Genomic DNA, 23,950 nt, shown 5'->3' with positions numbered 1-23,950 from the left:
GGCAAGTTACTGAGGACTCTGCTAGCATAAAGAACGAGGAGTCCTTGTGGCACCTTAGACTAACAAATTTAGTCTCTAAGGTGCCACAAGGACTCCTCGTTCTTTTTGCTGTTACAGACTTACACAGCTACCACTCTGAAATCTGCTAAAAATAGTCCCCTTCAAACTGAACTACATTCAACGTGAACTAGGAACCTTTTAGTTAGTGCCCACAACATCCATATGGAGGATTTATAGTGTAGCACTTTGGTGCACCCAGTTATTCGCACCTGGGGCAAGGTAGACATAGCCTTAATTTCTTCATCTATAAAATGCGGGTAATAATACTACCCTACCTTCCTGAAGTGCTGAGAGGCTTAAGTCTTTCTGGCTTGGAAGTGGTTGGAAATTATATGTGCTTTGGGATCCTTGGGTAAAAGATATTACAGACATTCAGAGTATTGTTACTAATGCTATCAAGTGGGTATGCAGTGCTGTAGCCGTGTTGGTCCCACCTTGTGTGTCTAATCAGCTGAGTAGTCATATGTCTCAAGAACCAAACTGGTTCTTAAAGGCATGCTTTGGATGCATGACTTAGGTGCCTCTGTATACAAATTGAGCTCATAGTATATAATTGCTATATAAACCTGGAAGCTGCTTTGTTACTTCCCTGTTCATTCAGTGATGAGCTGCCAAAATCTTAACAACCGGTTCCCTCCTCAACCCACGAGGGGGTCGTGGCCCGCCCCCGCGCCCCGGGACTCCTGCACCATCCAACCCTCTGCGTTCCTTGACGCCCCCCCCCCCCCGGACCCGTGCCCCATCCACCCCTCTCCCCTGTCCCCTGACTGCCCCCAGAACCGGGCAGGAGGATCTCGTGGGCCACTGTAGTGGGTGCCCACCCCCCCTGCCCCTAAGAGCCAGAGGGACCTGCCAGGGGGCGAGGTGGGGGGGTGCTTACCTGGGGCGGCTTCCAGGAAGCATCTGGCAGGTCCCTCTGGCTCCTAGGGACGGGGGAGTGAAGCTAGAGGGGGAGCAGGGGGAGCAGCCGCTCCCCCCACTGATCACATCAAAAGTGGCGCCTTAGGCGCCGACTCCGTGGGTGCTCCGGGGCTGGACCTGGAGCACCCACAGAGTCAGCGCCTAAGGCGCCACTTTTCGCCAGTTGTTAAATTTAGAAGCCCTTTTAGAACCGGTTGTCACAACCGGTTCTAAAAGGCCTTCTAAATTTAACCGGTTCCAGCGAACCGGTGCAAACTGGCTCCAGCTCACCACTGTGTTCATTTGAATATTTGTCTCAGCCTTTCACAAGGTAGATAGCTAAAGTAGCTTTCATTCTGTATAGCCAAACTTGCTAAAAGCAGTTAGCACATCCAGAAGTATCGATATGTAAGAAAATAGATCTGAGGATTTGGGCACTAAGAATAAGCTGTTTCTTGTCAGTGCTAAACCACATGGGTCATGTGGTGATGTGTTTCACTGTTTTCAGGTTTTCTGCAAAGAAACTGTACGCAAGAAGCATCTTGGTCAGAACCGTACCCACCGTACTCCATTGCCTGCGGATTCGATGAAGGTTCCAGTAAAGGCCCTGAAGATCAGGTCAGTATTGGGTTGGAGATGCCACCTAGGAGGAGCAAACCCAGAACTGCCCCCATGAAAACACCCTGAGGAATGCTGAATATACATAAGCCAGATTCTCTCCTTTGATTGACTGTACTGTCCAGCTGAGACTTCCCTGGGTACTCCACAAGGCCAGTGGAGCTGACCCCTCCACCACCCCAACCCAACCCCAGCATAGGTGGGGGTATCAGGGACAAGGAAGGAACTAGGGCTAGAGGGGGATTGCACTCTGGTGGTTCTCAGCTGTCATATGGCCTCTTGGTCTAAATGACATCAGGGCTGGATCTGACACAATGCAGGGTGGAGAATTGGGGAGCCAGTTATGGCCCCCTCATCCTGCACTGAATGGATCTTGGCATAGAAGAGTCTGTCCTGCTGTGTCCGGTATCTATCTGGGTGGAGAAGATAGCCTGCTGCCTAACCCTTTGCTTCTACGGGGAACATTGCATACAGTGAAAGGGGAAGAGTCGTCTTCACGGTTCCTTTTAAATTAGGGTTCCAGAGACTTGTGTTCATCAGCCTTCTCTGAAGATAGAAAGGATGGTCCAATGGTTAGGGTACGTGGGAGACCTAGGCTCAAGTCATTACTCTGCCCATGTGGCTTTGAGCAAGTAGCTTGGCCTCTCTGTGTCTCAGTTCCCCATCTGTAAAACGGGGACTCAACAGCACTGCCCTACCTCACATGGTGTTGTGAGGTTAAATCCATCAAAGATGATGAGGTACTCAGCTCCTGTGGTAACTGGGGAGGGGGTCAGATAAATACCAGGGACCGTGTATAAAACACACTGTGGGAGAGCTAGTGGGTAGTGTTTTCTCTGCATACTCAGAACCTGAGTACCCTTTTCACCCTCACCTGTTTGGACTCTGCTGCTTACCGTGCTTCTATCAGCTACCCCAGAAGAGGAAAGAGCCTTTGACCCACCCGCCTGCACAGTTGAACAAGTCTCCTGCTTTCCACCTTTGTGTAGCATGTTGCATAGAAAATGTTATGGTGATTTCACCAAAGGCCAGGATGATTCTTCAATGAGCAGGTTTCCTGCCAATATTTCTGAATTTAAAATTGATAAATGACTGTCTCAGCCTGGAGTTGCTGGCATCTTCTAAGCCTTTTGATAAACAAGGTTAGGGTTAGAACAATGTGGCACTTGCATCGGCCCTGAGGAAATTTGACTGACCAGCAACAAACTAAGGATTTTGGTTCCTTATGATTTGGAATAATCAGGTGGCCCTGTAGTGAAACTGAAAACAATTTGCAGAGGCATAGCTCGATGATGCTTCCTGTTTTTCTCAGGATACATCAATATGCGACATGTCAAAATGAACTTAGCAGTGTTAAAGGGTAATATCAGAGAGGCAATGTCACTTAGGGCCCTCTGCACTGCAATCAGAGGTGTGGCTGCAGCACATTTGGACCAATCGGAGCTAGCTCTGATCTAGCTAGCTTGAATAACAATAGCAGTGAAGCCAGGACAGCACGGGCTGTACAAGTCCACCCAGGACCCTGGTTATATTGTTGAGCGGCTTCACTGCTATTGATATTCAAGCTAGCTGGAGCAAAGCTAGCTTAGGTATGTCGATGCATGTTGCAGTCCCACCTCTGATTGCAGTATAGAAATACCCTTATTAGGTTGAGTTTGAAACTAGGAATTAAGGACTCTGTGTCAGAGCTCAGGAACTAACTCCATTAACACACCGTGTGATGTTGGGTCACTTAGCTCCATAATCATAGAGAATCATAGAATATCTGGGTTGGAAGGGACCTCAGGAGATCATCTAGTCCAACCCCCTGCTCAAAGCAGGACCAATCCCCAATTTTTGCCCCAGATCCCTCAATGGTCCCCTCAAGGATTGAACTCACAACCCTGGGTTTAGCAGGCCAATGCTCAAACCACTGAGCTATCCCTCCCAAATGTTTCAGTTTCCTCATCTGTTACTTTTTGCTTAGCTGTACCTACTCACTAGAGGCGTGATCCATAGCCCATTCTAGTACATTAGACACCCATTAGTTCTGATGGGCCTTGCATCTGGTCCTGAAACAATTAATTAGTCACAGAATTTGCAAGGTGCTGAACACTTGTGACATGCTGAGTGACTACACCTCCCAGCAGCTTCAATGAGAGTTGGCAAAGCTCAGCACCTTGAACCATCAAACCTTCACTGAGGATTTGGAATAGGCCACAGCTAGGCAAGTTTATCCAAATGCTCCCAAACATTGGTGCTTCAAATAAATTAAGCCCAGCTGCCAGACACCCCTGGTTTTATGTCACAGATATAAAACCTGAACCGCAAGGGTTTGTAAAACCAAGACAATACTTAGACAAGACAATACCATCTTAACAATACTTAGCTATTAGAGTGAATTGAGTCTTTCCAGTAGCTTCAGGGGGCTTTGGATCGGGCTCATTTAGCACATTTATACACATCAAAGTCCTTTGCACGGGGCGGGGGGAGGGGTATGAGTCACTGTTAGAGGTGGTCAGAAAATAAGGGGAGTGTTCTGCAGAAAAATTTGACTTTTTGTCAAAACATTGAAAATTTTCAGCCAAAATCTGAAATTTTTCTGGTACTGGTTGAAAGCTTTTTTGGGTGTGGAATGGAAAAAAATCAAAACGTTCCTGGTAAAATAGACACTTCACAAGAAAATGTGTTTAATCAAAAACCCAGTTTTCTGCTGAAAACCCATTTCAGGAAAGTTTTCAACAAGCCCAAACCATTATCTGCATTTTTCAGATGGGGAAACTGAGGCACAGGGAGGGCCAATGCCTTGCCCAAGGTCACGCAGAAGATCAGTTGCAGAGCCAACACTAGAACTCAAGTCTCCCAAGTCCCAGTCTAGAGCTCCTCTCCACTATAAAGCACGTTGGAGATTGTAAAGTATAATTTATATTCTGTGGCTGAGGTGGCTGGGAAGAGCAGTGGTGTCAGCACCGAAAGAAAATGCTGCTTCTTTTGCAACTATCTACCAAAGGAAATCATGCCTTAGTCAAATGGGCACACTGGGATGAATGCTGCACATCCATCTATATTTTTGTCTTTTCTTCCTCTCATAGAAATCATATTATTCTGCATTTTGGCATGTCTACACTACTGGCTATGCGACATCTCTGACTTCACTCATTACAGCTCTCGTTATCTTTGCCATCTTCAGGTAAATGCTTGCAGCGGCTTTTGAGGTATTTGAAGTCCCCATTCAGCTTCATCCTAATTCTCATCTCTGTGACTTGCAACTCCAACTGGTTTTATTTTCCAGTTTTTGCATTCTATCACAGACACAATATTTCCATCCACGGTAACCTATTCTCCATCACTTGTGGTGTGATATTTCCCTGCAGACTTTAAAACATAAGACCTGACTGTGTACCCTCTCACTATTCCTCCTGGAGGGTTTTTTTTTAATGGGACTATGGCTTGTGTCAATGCATGATGGCCTCACAGTTCACATAGGGCAACTACTTTCCCCATGCTTAGCAAGGACGTTCTCTCCATAAACTCCCCTCAGATGTGCCTGTACCATCCATTACAGATTATAGGAGCTATGCACAGAGATCGAGGGAAAATAACCTGCGCATTCAAAAAGGAATTAAATAAATTCATGGAGGATAGTACCATCAATGACTATTTGCCAAGATGGTCAAGGATGCAACCCCATGCTCTGGGTGTCCCTAAACCTCTGACTTCCAGGTGCTAGGACTGGACAACAGGGGATGGATCACTTTGATAATTGCCGTGTTCTGTTCATTCCCTCTGAAGCATCTGGCATTGGCCACTGTCGGAAGACAGGATACTGGGCTAGGTGGACCATTGGTCTGACCCAGTATGGCCATTCTGGTGATCCTATTTGTGCTGAGTTTGGATGATAGGGGACAGAACCTTTTGATTTTAGGCCACTAGTACAAATCCAGCCCTGGGTGATAATCAACGGAAATCATTACTATTTAGCATCAACACAGTGACCTGGGCAATAAGAGACCAGTCCAACATCCACTGGAGTCAAAAGGGGTGTCTCTCCAATGAGCATTGAATCAAATCACAAATTGTCCAAGCCTGTGTTCCAGTGGATAGGCATAAAACCACCACCACAACTGTCACATTCCATAGTAATAGTGGTAGGGGCCCAGGAACAAAGAGAATGAGCTAAGCTATTGCCTTGCTTCTAGAGATGGCTTCTCTAACTCAAGGCTGAGACTTTGCTGGGGCACGACAGGGAAAGCGTGCCCTACTGTACTTGTTTTGACCTGCTGAGTGATGTCTGAAGACAGAATGGATTCCTGATTGGTTTTTAGATGGGGTAAACTGAAGTTTCTCTTTAAAGAATGATTTCCCTTTTTATTTTCTCATTTCAGAAAATTCCACTGTACACGGAATTACATCCACATGCACCTGTTTGTCTCTTTCATCCTCAGAGCCACTGCTGTTTTCATTAAAGATGCTGTTTTGTTTGCTGATGAAAATATGGACCACTGCTTAATGTCAACGGTACCAATCTTTTCTTCTCTGTCACTGTGTTTGATTTTACTGGTTAATCCTTGTTACAGAGGTAACACTGAGATTTCCTGATTCTGTCCTGTATTTTGGTTTTATGGGTCTGAGATCATCATACTTTAGGTGCTGTTATGTTTATGGCATACACACAGACAAATTAGAGTATTTATGGTTTTATCTTTCTCGAGGGTTGCAATGTAGCACTACTTTATTGAATAGAATTTAAACCATTAACACACAAAATCCCCAAAACAGAGAAAGAGAAAACAGGATGCTCCCTAAAACAAAGAGGCACAGCTCACCTCACTTTACTTTAGGTTGTCTGTCTTCAGACTCATTCTGGTAGGCCCAGATCCCATGCTTTCCTACAAGGATTCCTAGCCTGCAAGCAGGATCAGGAACCACCCCCACTCCCGAAAAAAACCCTCTTACAGTGATAGCTTGCAATTCCAACTTGGCCTGCAATACACCAAAGTAGCAAATCGCATCAGACACAGAAAGAAATACCAAGGGCCAAATTCAACTCTGGTGTACGAGAGCACAACTCTGTCAACTTCAGCAGAGTTTCATCCGCTTACATGAGTAAGGATTTTGGCCCACAATGGAGGCCCAAATGTTCACTTTCAGACAACTGTACACCACTCACTAGAATTGTATAATCTATGGGTGTAACCCAAACCCCGTTGATGTCAATGATAAATCTATTGAGTTCAAGAGGCTTTCTATCAGAACCTGCGTACATGCATATTTCTCTTGGTTCAGATTTTCCCAGCTTTTTCCCAGGACCTTTAAGATGACTGACTTCAGAGACGGCAGCTAATATTCTCCTTTCCCTGTGTGTCTCCAGGTTGCATGTAAGGTTGCAGTCGCATTCTTTCAGTTCAGCATTTTAGCCAACTTCTTCTGGCTCCTGGTAGAAGGGATGTACTTGCAAACACTGCTGCTGTTGACATTTGTTTCTGATAAACAGTACGTGTGGTGGTTCATTTTGGTTGGCTGGGGTTAGTACACTCTCATGTTTTCTCCCTTTGCTTGTGTATGTGCCTTCTTGCAGTTATGTCTAGAGCTCTGAAAAGCATTTGCCATGAGATGCATTTTCGATGAGAGTTGACAATTCACGAGGTTCAATGCAACTGCAGTATTTTATTTATTTTTGTTAAAATAGTCCCGGGTGGACATTTTGTCACTTTCTAGATACCCCATGAAGTATCTGGTGGTGTGAGTGTAATGCACTTGGCAGTGTGGCTGTACAGGTCTGGGAAACTGGAACTCGTGCGTTCTAGTCTGATCTTTGCCTTAAGAATACTTTGGACTAAGATAAAACTTCACCTGCATTATTTTCATCAGGCTACACAATGCCCCCAGGAGGTAGAGAAATGTAATTGTCCTCACTGCACACATGGGGTGACTGGGGCTCTGCCTATCAGGTTGCATGAAGCACCCAAAATTAGTGGACACTTCTGAAATTTTTGCCCAAAAGTTGAAATCCAGAGCCCATTGAAATCAGTAGGATTTTTGCCACTGACTCCACCGAAGAGAGCATTTCACATTAGGGGTCTAACACTGGGCACCCAAAGTCTAAGGCGCTGGTCACGAAGTGGTAGATTGTGATCGACTGGTCAATCCTGGAGCCTCTGGCAGTTGATCGCAATCTCCAACCACTAAAAGTCCGGCAGTGCAGCGGGACTAAGGCAGGCTCCCTCCCAGCCCTGGCCCCACGCCACTCCTGGAAGTGGCCAGCATGCCCCTGCAGGCTTTGGGGGTGGTCAGGGATCTCAGTGTGCTGCTCCTGCCTGCAAGCACTGTCCCTGCAGTGCCCATTGGCCGGGAACAGGGAACTGCAGCCAATGGGAGCTACGGGGGTGGTGCATACAGGGAGGGGCAGCGCACTGAGCCACATTTACCTCCTGTGCCCCCGGGGCCGCAGGGGCATGCTGGCTGATTGCCGGAGTGACATGGGGCCAGGGAAGGCAGGGAGCCTGCCTTAGCCCCACTGCGCCGCAACATGGGAGCCGCCTGGCAGGAGCCCTCATCCCTTCTACACCCCAACCCCCAGCCCTGAGCCCCCTCTCAGAGCCAGCACCATGCACCCACTCCTGCACCCCAACCTCCTGCCCCAGGTTCAGCCTAGAGCCCCCTCCCACACTCTGAATCCCTTGGCACTAGCCCAGAGCCTGCACCCCCTCCCACACCCCAAACCCCCTGGCCCAGCCCGGTGAAAGTGAGTGAGGGTGGGAGAGAGTGAGCGATGGAGAGGAGGGGATGGAATGAGCGGAGGACGGGGCCTTGGGGAAAGGAGTGGGGCCTCAGGGAAGGGGCGGGGTAGATCCTGGGTTGCACTTAAATTCAAAAAGTGATCTTGTGCCATGTTGTGTTCTACGTTGACTCTTCTAGGAACTCCCAGTGCTGTGATGTCTGCTTGGATCCTAACCCGAATCTACAGACAGAATACAGGGTGAGCCAGAATCATAGTGCGGCTGTGCATTGCGTTTGGCACAGTAAATGTGATTCATCAAGAAGGGAGATTTAAAAAATAACCAAAGCTTTTAACCATAAGAATTTTTATTTCTGATCTTTAAAATTCAGAAATAGGCAAATGAGGAAGTCGTTTTGAGAGCTATCTCCCAATTTACATCTGACTGCAGCAGCAGTGTTGCCAGCTCAGGATTTCATCAAAAGTCTAACGATTTTGAGTTATTTTTCTTAACGCTCCAGCTGCTGCAATTATATTGCAGGAGAACCTTGGCTTTTGTTTTAAAATATGTGTCTAGCCTTCATGGTTGCCAGAAAAACTTGACAATGTGAAGCAAGTGCACGCTGCAGCCAGAAGGCAAATAAAAAGAACCAAACACGTATTATTTTTCCAGAAGTCGTGGGGGTTTTAAGCCAATCACATGATTGGGGGGGACTGGACTCAGTTTTTGAACATCTAGGGTTGGCAATACTGTACGTGTGAACTCTTGCATTTGAATGATTATGCCGTGTATTGAACTGTCTTACCTCTGGCACTCATCTCCTCTGTCTTTTCACACAATCTCACCACTCTTGGGGCAAGAGTCTTATACTCTGAAGCTCCTTCCATCTGGAACAGCCTTTCTCTATCTCATCAACTTTCTACCTTGTCCTAGTCCTTTCTACCTAGTCCTTGTATCAAACAGTGCAAGCTTCCCTATAGTACCTGGCTAGTAGGCTTCAAGTCTGGTTTACTATTACTGGGAGTGAAAGTGTTGTTCCATTTTCATCTCCATTCAATCCTTGGTTTGACCGCAAAGCCTCTCAACCTGAGAACAGGGGTGGGGGCAATATATCACAGATGCTTGGTTACTAGGAGCTGAACTTTAATCTTCCAATTCACTTCACACAGGCCCCAAGATAGGAACAACATCTACTCCTTCCTAACCTGGTAAAGATTCAGACCAATGACCTAAAGGTGAAAGGCTGTCTGGCCCACTGCCACTCACCTGGCCCATGCAGTCTGCCTTGCTCCATTCATGTTAATTTAGGGTACCCAAATATATCAATAGCAAAATACCCCATCATTTTAGTTTGTGTAAATGGTGGGGGGATGTCAGTCCTCCACCTTCTCATGGCACATGCTCCTCTTATGTAGCCTCTAAGGTATAAGGGTGAATTCAATGTCCTTCCTTTCCCTGGATCTCCTCATGTGGAAAGACTGCAAGACAAGCAGACAAATTACTGTGATCCTGCAGTTATTCCAGGTGCAAAAATTCCTTTCATTTCAGTGGCAGAACCAAATCTGGAAAGACTGTACTAGTCTTTGTTTGATGATAAAAGGGGTTCAGGGAAGGGTGATAAGAATGATCAAGGGCCTGGAAAAACTCCCCTCTGAAGAAAGATTGAAAAGATTGAGATTTTTTACCTTACAAAGGAGATTAATAAAACAGGACCTAAAGTATATAAAATACCAACTACTCTAGAGAAAGTGGATCGGGAGCATCTCTTGTCCCTGTCTCATACGCAAGAACAAGAAGACCCTAAATGAAATTAAAAGGTAGCAATTTCAAAACCAATACAAGGAAATATTTATTACACCCTGTGTAATTAGACTCTGGAACTCACTGCCACAGTATGTCATCGATGCCAAGAACTTAGCAGGCTTCAAAGAGGGATTGAACATTTATGTGGATAATACGAATATCCAGATTTATGATCATTATTGCTGACAGAAATGCCTTGATTGGCATTAAACCTCATGCATCAGGGCTTAAGCCAATCTCTACTTACTAGAGATCAGGAAAGACCTAATACAGTGTGTGTCGACACTTACAGTGGGGTGTAGAGTACAAACACCACACTCCCAGCCAGCACGCGTGTAGATGGTGAGAGATAGCTTAGCTGAGTAGAGTACCACAGAGTACCCTACATGCCTGAACCCCCAGGGTATAGACCCTACGCAGGCTCTCTTCACGTCCAAGCAATGCCTCCCATAGCTGTTTTTGGCGGTGTAGTGTCCTGCTGCCTCTCCACTGCCCAGGGCCTTTCCCCATTGCAGCAAGAGGCCTCTGCAGCAGGGAGAGCAGCAGGGAAAGGCTCAGGCAGCGGGGCCCGAAAACGTTATGTGCTTGCACTCTACATGCTGCCAGAAGTGTCGCCATAGACCAAGGGGGCCGGTTATCTCAGATCTTCCTATCATTAACTTCGTGCACCTTCCTCTGATGCAGCTACTGCTGGCCACTGCCGGAGACAGGATGCTGGACCAGATGGACATTGGGTCGGACTCAGTCTGTCCGTTCCTATGTTCATTGTAGAGTAGCTAAACCACCGGAGAACATAAAATCCAACCTGGATACATTTGCCTTCATCCCTGTGCCCACACTCTGCTAGCTGTTAACACCACCGCACTTGCACCTTTTAGATGAAGGCTCCATTTTGGCTGCTGCTCACCTGCCCGAGACTGTGCCGGGTTCCAGTCAAAAGCTCTAAAGTGGAAGCATCAGGACCTCAGTGCCTGGACTCTGCTGAGCAGCCGGGAAGCCATGGCGAAGAAGTGAAGAGTGCTTTGGATTTACTGCAGCTGAATCCAGCCTCTCTTCTTTGCCCTGAAATATAGCTCCACACAGCAGGGGAGAGAGAGTCTTAATGAGCAGCCTGCAATCAGGATAATGTCCCCTTCCTTGTTTCACTTTGGCTTTGTCGACATTTACAGCGGTGTGCAGCCACGGCATGTCCCCCTAGCACGGATAGAAACAGCAGAGTAGATGGAGTGGCACAGTTTAAGTGGGTAGAGAAAAGACATGCCAGATCCTTAGTGTATGTACCCTACATGGCTCTCCACACCCCAAGCAGTGCTTCCCACATATACACTTCTATTTTTACAGTGTGGTGTCCCATGGCCAGAGCCTTTCCCCACCGTAGTGAAAGGCTCTGGGAGCAGGAAAAGGTTCTGGCAAGGAGGAGAGAGTGGGGAAAGTCTCTGGCAGCAGGGCTCTGGCCTTTCCCCATGGCCTCTCCGCTGCCAGAGCCTTTCACTGCCGCATAAAGCTACACACTGCAGTGTGAACGTAGCCTGTTTTTCACTGCAGTCTGTAGCCACATGTACCCTAAACACTACCACCAGTGTAGACAAGGCCTTTGCCTCAAGTTGGATAAGCCTTCTTTGAATTAGGCTATAGAGCAACCTTCTTGGGAGTGAAAATCTGGAAGAACTTTTGGGAGATGCTTTTAAATTGCTAACAGCAAGAGTTAACGACAGCCACTTTTCTGTACCAAGACTTGAGTTGTTTAATATTCAGCACAAACCAGACCAGGTAATTATTTAGTTTCCTGTTTCAGATGCTGGGATGATGATGATGAGAATACAGCAGTGTTATGGATCATCAAGGGACCCATACTGCTATCTGTATTAGTGAGTTTTGCCTTTGATCTGTTGAATCCTTTGAAGAAATGAAAGCTAAGCACATATCTCTTTTCAGTAAGACAGGCATACAGTGCCGCATACTGCATTTAATATGTTTTTAATTTTAGGAAGCTGGAAATTGTTGCATAACACTTGCTATATTGTGAGTGGAAGAGAGACAAGCAGCAGTGAAAGGCATGAAAATTACAAATGAAGGGCAGCATGTCGCCCTGGGACATGTGTATTGAACGCCATTTCAGCCAATGTAAGCTATATGTGTGCAGCCAAGGCTGGCAATAGTGCAAGATCACACACAGGTGATACAAGGCTAATTCCTCAGAGTCTAATGCCAGGAACATGCCTTAATAAGGACACTCCTGCATTGTCTATGCATGATCATTGCACATGTGCAAGTACAGGAAAATTTAGCCTTAAAGGCTCATTGCATCGAGTAACGTGTAAGATCATCTATTTTGTGTCACTTACTCATGTGTCTGACCACAGAATCCATCTCCAAAATGAGAAGATGTACTTAGACTGTGAACTCTTTGGAGCACGGGGTGTCTTTTTGTTCTGTGTTTGAACAGAGTCTAGCACAACAGGGTCCTGTCCATGACTGAGGCTCCTAGGAGCTACCACAATACAAATACGTAATAATAACGGGCTTGTGACATGCTGTACCTAGTCATTTCTCTTTCCCCTGTTTTTATTCTTCTGTTTTCTCTCCAAACGAGTGAACAATATTGCCCCTCTCCCCAGGATCTCCTCAGTCTTTTCTCCAACTTCATGCCAGTGCACTTTGCACTTGAGCCGTTAGGATGCATGTTTAGGAAAAATTTGGCCATTGTATATGCAAGCAGGATTCTTGCTGACTTAAATTGTGTTGCAAGATCTGTTTTGTGGAACGTTATAGAAATGTGCATCGGTCAAATTTTTCAAACATGGGTGCCTAAAGATTAGCACCTACATCCATCCTTAGGCATAACAAAAAATTGGTCTGATTTTCAGGGTCTGAGCAAGTAAACCTCCTATTCAAAGTCATTGTGGAAGCACATCATAATTGAAAATCAGATCATGTTTACCTAGGGTGACCAGATGTCCCGATTTTTGGGTCTTTTTCTTATATAGGCTCCTATTACCCCCCACCCCCGTCCCGATTTTTCACATTTGCTGTCTGGTCACCCTATGTTTACTTAGGTGCCTAAATAAGGATTTGGGGGTGTCACTTTAGGCATCTAAGATAGAAAATGTTGCCCTTATTATTTATTTGACTGTGTACAGATTGAGAACCAGATATTCAGTTGGCACAAATTGGCATAGCTGCTTTGATGTGGATGGATCTACGTTGATTTGCACCCATTGAAGATATGGCTCAGTCTCCTAGGAAGCTTAGAAACCTCTTTTTCTCTTTGCAGATGAACTTTATTATATTTGTCAATGTGATCAGAATTCTGGTGCAGAAATTACAATCTCCAGAGGTCAGCGGCAGCCATTCTAGTCATTTTGTGTAAGTGACAATACGTTTTTTGTATTGGTTTCAGAGTAACAGCCGTGTTAGTCTGTATTCGCAAAAAGAAAAGGAGTACTTGTGGCACCTTAAATTGGTTAGTCTCTAAGGTGCCACAAGTACTCCTTTTCTTTTTTTGTATTATCTCCCATTGGATCTGGTTTAAGATATTGTTTCCTGGGGGTGTCCCCCTGTGGCCTCTTTCTCAATAGTGGGGAAAGTAACTCCCAGAACAAAAAAACAAAGTCGAGTTGCCACCTTGTTTCTAAGGTATGAGCTGGTAGAAATCTGCCCTCTTTTTCTAGAGGCCCCAATATAAAGTCCTCTCTATGCTAGTCCACCAGCTAGGCCCAACTGAAAGCCCTGCACCTAATAAATTGTAATCAAGTTCACACACTCCTAGGTTGCCACACAATTGGCCCCTCCTCTCTTCTTCACCTTTCTTATTTTATGCACATCAGCTATGGCCTGTAGTTGAATGAGCTCCAGATGCATCTGGTTCCCGGCTGTTTAACTCCTCCCATTCTGGTTCCATGCCCTTCCTGAGAGACTCAGCCCTGCCGGCCTCTGTAATGGTCTCTTAGAAATCCTCAGGGGACTAGTTGGCTCATGGCTTTGGTAAGGCTGGAGAAATTTCAATACTAGATTGCCAGTCCAATTCAAACATGCTTTTGGGGCTGATTATCTATGTGAAAAGAGTTGGTGGCCTGCATCCATTTCAAAATGGACAGGTGGCTCCATCAGAAGAACCGCCATCATGAGTAGCACAGACTAGCATCCATGCCCGCTGACACAGGAGAGAGAAAAAAGATTGCAAAGGCATAGAGAATGAACGACCCTATCGCCATTAGACACGTTGGCTTTGCCTGATCTGTAGATAAATTGCGGATTTAGGTCTTGTCTACATGGCGCAGCCTTGGGCACGCCGGCAATGTGATTTCTAAAGCACACCAATGGGTTGCGCATTAATTGGTCCGTCTGAATCCTGATGGTGCGCACTAAAAGTTCCCTCCTGCACTTTAACTATTACACACCAGCAGGGTCTACACAGACCAATTAATGTGCAGCATACTAGTGTGCTTTAGAAATCCCCTCTCCCCTCCCTCCATAGTGTGCATTGCTATGCCATGCGCACACGCCCTCAGTCTCCGTTCTGTTAGTTTCCCACCTTCCATTAAATTCATTGAAATGTTGTCAAGTGTGTCACGTTTGTGTTTTTTTTTTTTTTTTCATTTTCCAGGAGACTAGCTAAATCCACACTGCTCCTGATCCCACTCTTTGGAGTGCACTATATCGTGTTTGCGTTTTGCCCAGAAAGCACTGGATTGGAAGCTAGACTTTATATTGAGCTGGGCTTGGGCTCCTTTCAGGTATAATAAACAAAGACAGAATTAATAACTGTCCCAACCTTGCCCAATCCAGGGAGGGTGACTAAGTGCCTTACCTGGGGTCTCATGAAGCCTGGGGTGTCGATCAGAATGAGCTGCCTGACATTCAATCCAGATAAAACAGCGGTGATGAGAGTAGGTTAGGAGAAATAACATCAGTCTCTCTCCTTCCATTGCTAGTGCACCCACCGTTCACTGTTTGAATTCTTAGTCTGTGGGTCCGGTTAGACCAACAACTGCTGTTATGTGATGAAGTAGCAGTTATGGCCAGGACCACTTTCTCTATCTTCTCATGGCCAGAAGAGTATGGCTCTTCTTTTGGATGTAGACCTTGCTGCTTTCATCCATGCCTCTGTCACTTTGAGATTAGATGACTGCAATGCACACCTGGTGATGCTACACTTTAATTATATTCAGAAGCTTTAAACTGGACTGGGATATGAACTGCCCATGCAGTGAACATTACACCAATGCTCCATGTTCTGCATGGCTACCTGTTGGCTTTGAGACAGAATTTTAAGGTGTTGCTTTTGACCCAGGTACACTTAAATTACCTGGGACCTGCCTATTTGAGAAACTACCTCTCTTGTGCCATATTGCTGGGGTTGCAATGAGTCACGGTGCACTAGCTGGCACTCTCTGGCTTTTGGCAGGGTTTTCTCCCTGGAATGATCATCCTCTCTTGGTCAGAAATAGCCTGAATCTCTTAATGTTCTGGGCAAGCTGCCAGGCACTTGCGGGGCGGGGGGGGGAGGGGAGCAGAAGGAGATCGGGCATGAGACAGGCTCTCTGCCGTGCTCTATCATGGCTGGATTTTGTTACATGGTTAGGCTGACAGTGGTGTTTCCTTTTATTGCACAGTTTTGTAGGCAAACTGAAATGTTGTCAGGATACACGGGGCTATGGAGAGGCACCTCCTTGGCTTTAGAAATAGAAAGAAATACACCAGAACTGTAATTTTCAAAACTGTCTAAGTCACTTGGGAGCACAAGTCCCATTGAAAGCCATTGCTAAGTCATTTAGGAACTGTTGAAATTCCACCCTAAAGAAATATTTTGCCACAAACAGTGTCTATAAGGGAAACTGAAGTTTTCATAGCTTACTATTTTTCAGCCTCTTTTGAATCAAATTATAGACACAGGCTGGGCACAGGTACTTACTGGTAAACTTGCAGCCCAAAGGAGAAAGCATGGGGTGGAAATCTTGACCCCCAGAATTTAGCTGTCCTTATCCCATGGCTTGTCTACTCCACATGCTCTCTATGATAGGCCCCAGGGAGGAACCAGGGGTCAGGGTACATACAGTCTGTTTGTTACAGAAAGATATTTTTAGGCTTCCGGGAGAACACTTAGGGGTGTATAAGCAGAAGCAATTGTCTGTTCTCTTTTGGAAAATATCACACTCAAGTACTTAAAACACACTTTCATTACATAGCTGTGATTACATGACAGGTTTCTGATGATCTCATTGATGACAGTCTTTGCCATATTTATAAAGATGCTGTCAAAACTCTGCTGTATAATTATAGCCTTATAATTCACTGCTACATATTTTTAAAAATACCTTGGCCTGCCTAGGATTTCATGCCAAAACAGGGCTAGAACTCAGAGCCGCCTGCTCTAAAAAACACAGACCCCTGCTGCTTGAGCTAAAGGAGAATGCTGGTTAACTGCTCACAGTATAGGGCTCCTCACATACACGTGAGCAGTTCTGATTATATCCATTAGAGGTAAGTGGTGCACATATGCAATGTCAGGGCCATGACAGTGTTTAGTCTGAATATGAAAGCCATATAAATACTGATTGGAAAAATTATGTTGTTGTGTGTCCTAATCAAAGTATTAATTAGGCTGACGTCACTCTACAATTATCTGTGCTCCAAGACCTGCTGTGCGGAAGTTCACCTTTTTTAGAAATAACCTTTTTTTTTCCCCTTAATTTCCTAGGGCTTTGTTGTCGCCCTTCTATATTGCTTCTTAAATGGAGAGGTAAGTAGCAAGACATGTGATTGCATAAGACCTTTGAAACTCAGGGGCTTCCATTGTTTTCCTTGTGTTCCAATTTCCAGAATAGGCCATCGCGCTTTACTTTGATCGGCTCCTGAAAGCATGAAATAGCCTTATCTGTCTTCCTGCCTGTGTCTCTCTACTTTATCTAAATACATGTAATTCTGGTCTGCACAACATCAGCCTTGAACTAGTGTCAGGGATTCCCCTGTCATGAGAAATTGTGTTCAGTTAGTGTCTCTAGACACATATCGGACCTCTGTTCAGCTTTTATTTCCTCTCGCAAGCTCTTTTCTTCTCCAGGGCAGCCTGTGTGGTTCCAGATACCCTTGTTCAATCTTATGCTTCATGTTCTTTGATTATTGCTAAGACTCTTGGCTACATTTTCCAAGATACATCATAAAGTGCCATCTGTTTTAAAAAGTGGCCGTTTCCCAAGGGAAGGTGTGGGGATTTTTTATATTAGATATGTGCTTTATGGAGCTTGCAGTGCGAATGGCCAGATCTTACCTGAATTTGTCCCATAAAAAGAGTATTAAAAAGCCAACTAAGGCATAAGCAAATATGGATGTTTCAGGTGGGATTTTCGAAAGCACCGAAGTAACTTGCGAGCATGGGTCCTGTGGACTTCCAAAGTGATGGGTGTTCCTGAGTCACAAAGGGGTAGAGTCATAAAGGTACACAGCACCTAGTTGCCTCTTTAGGCACCTAAGTCCAACATTTAGGCACCACTGACATTCTCAGAACTGCCACTCAGTTGTCACTTAAGCCTGCAGGTGCCTTAAATTCCCGCTGGTGGGCATGTGCAAAGTTGCCAAAGCCCTGATGTCACAGCTAATGAGCTACTTGGAGCCCCCTCTCAATCCTCGCATGATTCTCAAACTGGGCGTTGCCTTGCCTGTGCCCCCAGAGGAGCCTGATCGTAGGGGCATAGAGTTTAAGGCCACAAGGGACCTCTCCTCATCTAGTCTGACCTCCTGTATATGACAGGCCACTTAGACCCTGCACACTAAACCCAGTACCCAAAGTGAGACCAAAGTGTGACAGCCCACAGGCAGAGAACAGGAGGGACCGAGGTGCACCAGTACTCAAGGCCCCCACAATAGCAGGGAAATGACTGAGAGATATACCCAGATAATCCTGGCAAGTGACCTGCCTCAACATGCTGCAGAGAAGGGCGAACCGTGCCCCCCTCCCCAAGATTACTGCCAGTCTGACCGAGGGGGAAAATTCCTTCCTGACCCCTGCCGGTAGCTGGCTGAAATCCTGAAGCATGAGCTTTAAGAACATACGAGGCAAACTGGACGTGAGCCCCAGAGCTGTTGAGCCATGCCCCCTATCATCACAAGCAACCCCATCATACAATCACACTCAAAAATTTGTCCAGGACTCTCTTAAAACTAATGAAATTGTTTGCCCCCACAACTCCTATTAGAAGGCTGTTCCAGAACCTCACCTGGTTAGAAACTGTCTTTTAATATCCAGTCTGAGTTTCTTCACAGCCGGTACATAACCATCGGATCCTGTGCTAATGTAACGCCGACAGACCCCAGTTGTCGAGATCGAACCTGGGACCTCTGGAGCTAAATACATGAGTCTCTACTGCATGAGCGAAAATCCACATGCCTCTTAGCTAAGACTCTAGCAGACTCATTAATCTCTAAGTGGTCTCAGTGCCACGAGAGGGGACAGAGCACCACACCCAGGAAGTGCGTGGGTTACACTAATATTGCCCTTTAGCTTGCATAGTGCTTCACCCTCCCTGGTATGTAACCCTGCAATGTATTTATAGAGACCAGTCACATCCCTCCTCAGCCTCCTTGGCGCATGCCTACAGGATTGGGCCCCACACAAAAGGCAGCTCCAGGAGTGGGTCTGGGTGTCTTAATAGCCCATAGACCATTGGGCTATAGCATCAACCCCCGCCCCCTCTGGCCAACAAGTGAGTGCCCCACCCCTGAACACCCAATGCCAGCTGGTTGGGGTATACAGCTGGGATGTAGTGACCAGCAGTCATGTCCATGCTCCAAATCAGGCAGAGTAGGGATTTGAATTCAGGTTTCCCAGGTGAGTGCTTTAGCCATTTGGCTGCTGGCTTTGATGGGATGGGGGCATAGGTGCCGACTTTGTAATGTGCCGGGGGGTGCTCCCCCTGGCTCCTCTCCAGATCCCGCTCCCACTCCACCCCTTCACCCAAGGCGCCGCCCCCACCCTGCCTCTTCCCGCTCTGTTCCGCCCCCTCCCCCCAAGTGTGCCCCACCCTTGCTCCTCCCCTCTGCCCCCCCCAGAGCCTCCTGCACACCATGGAACAGCTGATTGTGGCGGGCAGGAGGCGCTGGAGGTGAGGGGGAGGCGCTGATGGGGGGGGCTGCCAGTGCGTGCTCAGCATCCACCATTTTTTTCCTGTGGGTGCGTCCGTGGGTGCTCCGTGACTTCTGCAACCTCCGTGACAGACCCGGAGCCCTAGCTATAATGTATATAGACTATACATAAACGATATGAATAGTATAGAATCTCTGTCACTGGAGGTTTTTAAGAACAGGTTAGACAAACACCTGTCAGGAATGGTCTGTTTATTACATTGTCCTGCTTTGAGTGCAGGGAACTGGACTAGATGACCTACTGAGGTCCCTTCCAGTCCTCCACACGTCTATGATTCAAAGTTATTCACGGCAGCCACTGCAGACATATTTCCGTGGCTATCAGAGTATGGGGTGTGTGTGTGTGAGAGAGTGAGAGTGATGGCCGTACCTACAATGTGCTAGGCACTATCCAGACAGCGGGTAGGGGAAAGGGGACATAAAAAGACTAATCCACTCAAGTCACCTCTATTCCTTGTAACAGGGCTGAAGTGGGTCTTTTCAGACGGACTTAGATTTGGACAGGCTAAGGGCCTCGTGGATGAGCTCCAGCAGGCGTTACCACAACTTGGTGGCCCCACAGAATAAAGCACAAAAACCATTGTGCTAGGACCTGACAAACAGAGGGATGACAGGTGGAGGTGGGTGGTGGGGGACACTAAAACTGGGGCCTGAGCGCTTTTGAAAATCAATCCACTTGCTTAGGCACCTAGATTTGGATTTAGAAACCTGACACTGGGCAGGTATTTTTTTGAAAATCTTAGCCTCCGTGTCTGTGAAGTTGGAGTAGCCACATTAGTTCTGTGTCCAATTCTTTGGCCCGTCTCCCCCTCCCCCCTCTTTTCGTGCTTTTCCTTAGGTTCAGGCTGAATTACGGAAGCACCTGCACGAGTGGCAGTACCACGAGTACCTGAACTTCACCCGCAAGCCTCGGACCCTGTCCAGAGATAACAGCCCCGTTAACTATGTCACTCAGTTGTCACTGCTTGAAAAAATCAGCCCTACGAGGAAAACGTCCATCTACCGGAATGGCACGTCCTCCGTGTGAGCCTCCCAGAGCAAGCGGAGCTGTTGCAGAGTTGTCTCCTGAAAAATTAAAGGAGGGATGGCCAATATGGAGTCTCTGTAGGGTGACCGTATTTCTCTATGCTGAATAGGGGACACCGGGTAGAATTATTTGTATTCAAGCCGTTCCGTGGCAATCAGTCAGAACTATGCAGGGCAAACGTTCAAATTAACATCAAGTCGACTGAGCCCCCGTTAAAAAGAAATACCGCAGTTGGATTCTTTTTATTTACCTTCTTCTCTTTAAGGCTCTAGGGTTCACACAGGGAGGGGTGACTCACACATACTCCCGTAGGCCTCTCTCCCATGGTGGGGGGGGATGACTGACTGACCCGACCCTCCCTGCCTGGTGCTCTCTGCTCTCCATGCCTGGCTGGGCCCCTGGGACGGACCCGCTTCTCCTGGTACCGCGTCTTCCCAAGGTGACACGTGGGGTCACATGCCCCCCCCGCCCCAGATTTTGCCAGGGTTCACACCAGAATGTGGCCAGCGGCAGCCTTTTGGGACTGTATGGGAGGGAAGGGACGGGATCTGCTTCTCGCCGCTGGGGAGGAGGAGAGGGGAAGGGATGGCCTGGCCCTTGTCTTTGCAGAGCTCATCTCTCCTCTCCTCCCTCTGCCCCCCCCCCCCCGCCCCGTGGCTGGAAGCAGCTTGTCCCTCCCTGCCCACAATGCCCCCACTGACATAACCCAATCACCTCCTGTTCCCCCACCCCACCCCCCAGCTACAGCATGGGCAGGAAGGGGTTAAGCCCTAGGTTGCATTGTGCACCAGGGCCCAGTGGATTCAGCGAACTCAGCCAGAGAGGTGGCTCAGCAGGGGAGGGTGCCTAGGGGAGGGAGCAGCCCTGCGCTCCCTGGGGGTGGGCGGGCGGGTAGGAGATGAAGATGGTGGTCAGCCCCTGCCTGGGGCGGCTGCTGTGGAGACTGCAGGTCAAGGCGTGAACAGGCTGGAAATCGCTTCCCCCAACTCCAGAGCTTAGCTGAAGGGCAGAGAAGCTTCCCCGTGCCAGCACTGTGCGGGCTTTGACATATGCAGGGCTTGGCTCCTTCTGGCCAGCGCCCCAGGCCAGAGGGTCTTAGGTTTTCCTGGGGCGTCAGCCCAGCCAGAGGCAGTGGGGGAAGGAAGGAGCCTGCTGGCCAGGCTGCTGGTGAGCTGAGCAGTCCCACCAAGGGCTGGTTCTCTGCCCAGCGCTGGGAGCAGGATAGGGAGGAGCAGCAGGGTTGGCGTGGGTGAAGGGGCAAAGCAGGGAGAGGACAGCGAGAGGGGGAATGCATAAAGGGCTGACTGGTGGGCAGCAGAGGTGACATGTAACTGATCACTACCTGGCACCTGCCCACACTCACCAACCACCAGTGCCGGCCGGAAATGGACTGGGGGGCTGGGTCTTGCTGGCTGCGAGCTGGCATGCAGCAGGGGCTGCACTGAAGGACCAGCAGGGGGAGTGGCCGGACCCACACGCTGCATCTTTGCCCCGCCACCAACCTTGCAGACCCACCCCCATCGCCGGCCACTGGACCGTCCCCCACTCGACGCTGGTGGGAGGGTGGCTGGCAAGCAGGGATCTGGCCAGCAGCAGGAGTGGGAGGGAGACAGAAAATACGGGACAATTTGCCTGTTTTTAAGAAAAAGTCAGGACACCTGCAGGAAGGCTTGAATATGGGACTGTCCCTTTAAAAACGGGACATCTGGTCACCCTATTTCTCTGTGGATCCTCATGGTGGAACTTCTTGTCCCAGACATTTCTCACTCTTCACTGCAAAGTCCACGTCTCAGGATTTGGGCCTTTGCCAAGTGCTTTGCATTTAATCCCGTGATCTAGAACTGCAAAGCTTGTGTTAACGCTTGTTGGAAGGCATCATCACAATACGGCCCTGACCCACAGCCCATTCAGATCAAAGGGAGCCTTTCCAAAGGGTTCAAGCCCTATATCTCTAGTTCCCTCACTAAGACTAGAGAGTACCTGGCTAGACTCCCCCCCAACCAAGTAATTCAGATCATCTCTTTGTTAATTGCAATCTTATCTTTCAGTTCCAGCAACCCTAATGTTCTCTGCAAGGGGCCATCCCCTTATGCTATGTCTGCCCTGGGCACTGCGTCAGCTCTTCTTGTAAAAGAGCATCATTTTGATCCTTTGTCTAAAATTCTCATTGCTTAACGTGAGCAACTGGAAACGGATTTGTGGTTTCTTTATACTGCAGATGTAGACACATAAAATAAAAATAACAATGGCTGGTGTGGCGTAGTAATATTTATATCTTCAGATGGAAAATTAAATAAGCTAGACATATATTTTCGACTATGGATCAATTTTAAGGCAGGGAAATAAAGATTTACAGCTATGACCTCTTCACTGTAGACAAGATTTTCCTACAAAAGCCCCCTTCCTGCAGTTGAAGTCAATGCAACTGTGTGCCATCAGTGGGGCACCACAGCAGGATCGGGGCCATACGGCAGACACCTAGCTGCATACATAGGAGTGGAAAAGACCTACTGGATCAAGACCAGCTCCCTGCTAGTGCCACTGCGAGCAACATCCTCAGATAATCCCATTCATATGCTGATCAAGCTCCTTTTTAAAACTAGTTTGGTTTCTTGCCCTCACTACTGCAATTGAGAGGCTGCTCCAGAACCTCACTCTTCTGATGGTTATAAACCTTCAAGTCTCCAGCCTAAATTTATTGATGGCCTTTTCATCTCCATCTGTTCTTAAGAGCTCCTCTGAGAGTTGAACCCAGGGCCATGTAGACCCAAAGTGAGACAGCCCTCTACCCCAACACATGAAAGTTTACTCAAGTAAATTGTTGCATTAATTTTTATAGGGCTGCTCACATGAGTCAAGTTAACCATGTGCCCAAGTGTTTGTGGGAGTGGGCCCTAATGGCCACAGAGGTTGAGGGGAGCTGTGCCCTCAGTTTCATATGGACCAGGAGTTTCATATGGACAATAATAAATAGTTTGAGCTTTATGGGGTAACATTCTCCCAAGAGCAGTTTTCCCTCAGTTTCGTGGTCTTTCCCCTCTTCTCCCACCCATGGCCTATTACACAGGGCTGCCAAGTGTAAGCCATCTTGTGTGACACACACACCCAAGCCACAGTAGTGCCCACAGAACAGAAAACTTCCCTGCTGGAGCCAAATACGGAAGAGGCAGGGGTGGCAAGCAGCGTTGGTGGCCATTGGGACAAGATGAAGAGGTACTATTCCTGCACTCCTGGCCTCAAGCATTTCCTACAGTGCCCTAGGCAACTCCAACACCATGCTGTAGCCCTAGCTCCCCTCCCAGCCACTCCCACCAGACACCCCTCACCCAACTTCCTCCAAGAGACTGCCACCCTCCCCACCAGGATCCCCAGTTCCGCCAGCTTCCCATCCTGCTTCCCCCAAGACACTGCAGCCCAGACACCATTATTGCCCCAGCCACCCCAACAGGCTTCCCCAGCCAGCCCCCCTAAATATCCAGCAATGGTCTTCCACTTCACCACAATCTACCTAATGCTTCCAGACACTCTCCAGCACCCCTCCCCAGAGATGCCAAGTTTTGTGCACTTCTGTGTCCTACCCCTGCCACTGCTTAGGTCAGGGTTTATTGACCGTAAGCAGAAGCTTAGGGTTATACGAATAATTATTTGCAAATGTGCAAACTACCTTAATATATAATTTGCATCAACTATCACCCCTGGATCA

General features: G+C 47.6%; 1 protein-coding gene across 2 annotated transcripts in view; it reads left to right on the top strand.

The window, feature by feature from the left end:
• LOC141981810 (vasoactive intestinal polypeptide receptor 1-like) overlaps nucleotides 1-20,883 on the top strand; it is a 40,452-nt gene extending 19,569 nt beyond the window's left edge. Inside the window, exons 4-13 of one of the 2 annotated variants that reach the window (XM_074943442.1) lie at nucleotides 1,469-1,578; nucleotides 4,650-4,747; nucleotides 6,003-6,075; nucleotides 6,929-7,082; nucleotides 8,476-8,536; nucleotides 11,875-11,947; nucleotides 13,354-13,445; nucleotides 14,686-14,815; nucleotides 16,780-16,821; nucleotides 20,059-20,883. In XM_074943442.1, coding sequence (XP_074799543.1) covers nucleotides 1,469-1,578; nucleotides 4,650-4,747; nucleotides 6,003-6,075; nucleotides 6,929-7,082; nucleotides 8,476-8,536; nucleotides 11,875-11,947; nucleotides 13,354-13,445; nucleotides 14,686-14,815; nucleotides 16,780-16,821; nucleotides 20,059-20,247 — 1,022 coding nt within the window. In that variant the 3' untranslated portion in view covers nucleotides 20,248-20,883. Of the gene's footprint in view, nucleotides 1-1,468; nucleotides 1,579-4,649; nucleotides 4,748-5,942; nucleotides 6,076-6,928; nucleotides 7,083-8,475; nucleotides 8,537-11,874; nucleotides 11,948-13,353; nucleotides 13,446-14,685; nucleotides 14,816-16,779; nucleotides 16,822-20,058 lie in introns of both variants that reach the window. The other variant, XM_074943441.1, reaches the window with a different exon arrangement.
• The last annotated feature ends 3,067 nt before the right edge of the window (nucleotides 20,884-23,950 follow it).

Source organism: Natator depressus, chromosome 2 (assembly GCF_965152275.1).
Source record: "Natator depressus isolate rNatDep1 chromosome 2, rNatDep2.hap1, whole genome shotgun sequence".
NCBI classification, from domain to species: Eukaryota; Metazoa; Chordata; order Testudines; family Cheloniidae; genus Natator; species Natator depressus.
This window is presented reverse-complemented; position numbering and strand designations above follow the sequence as displayed.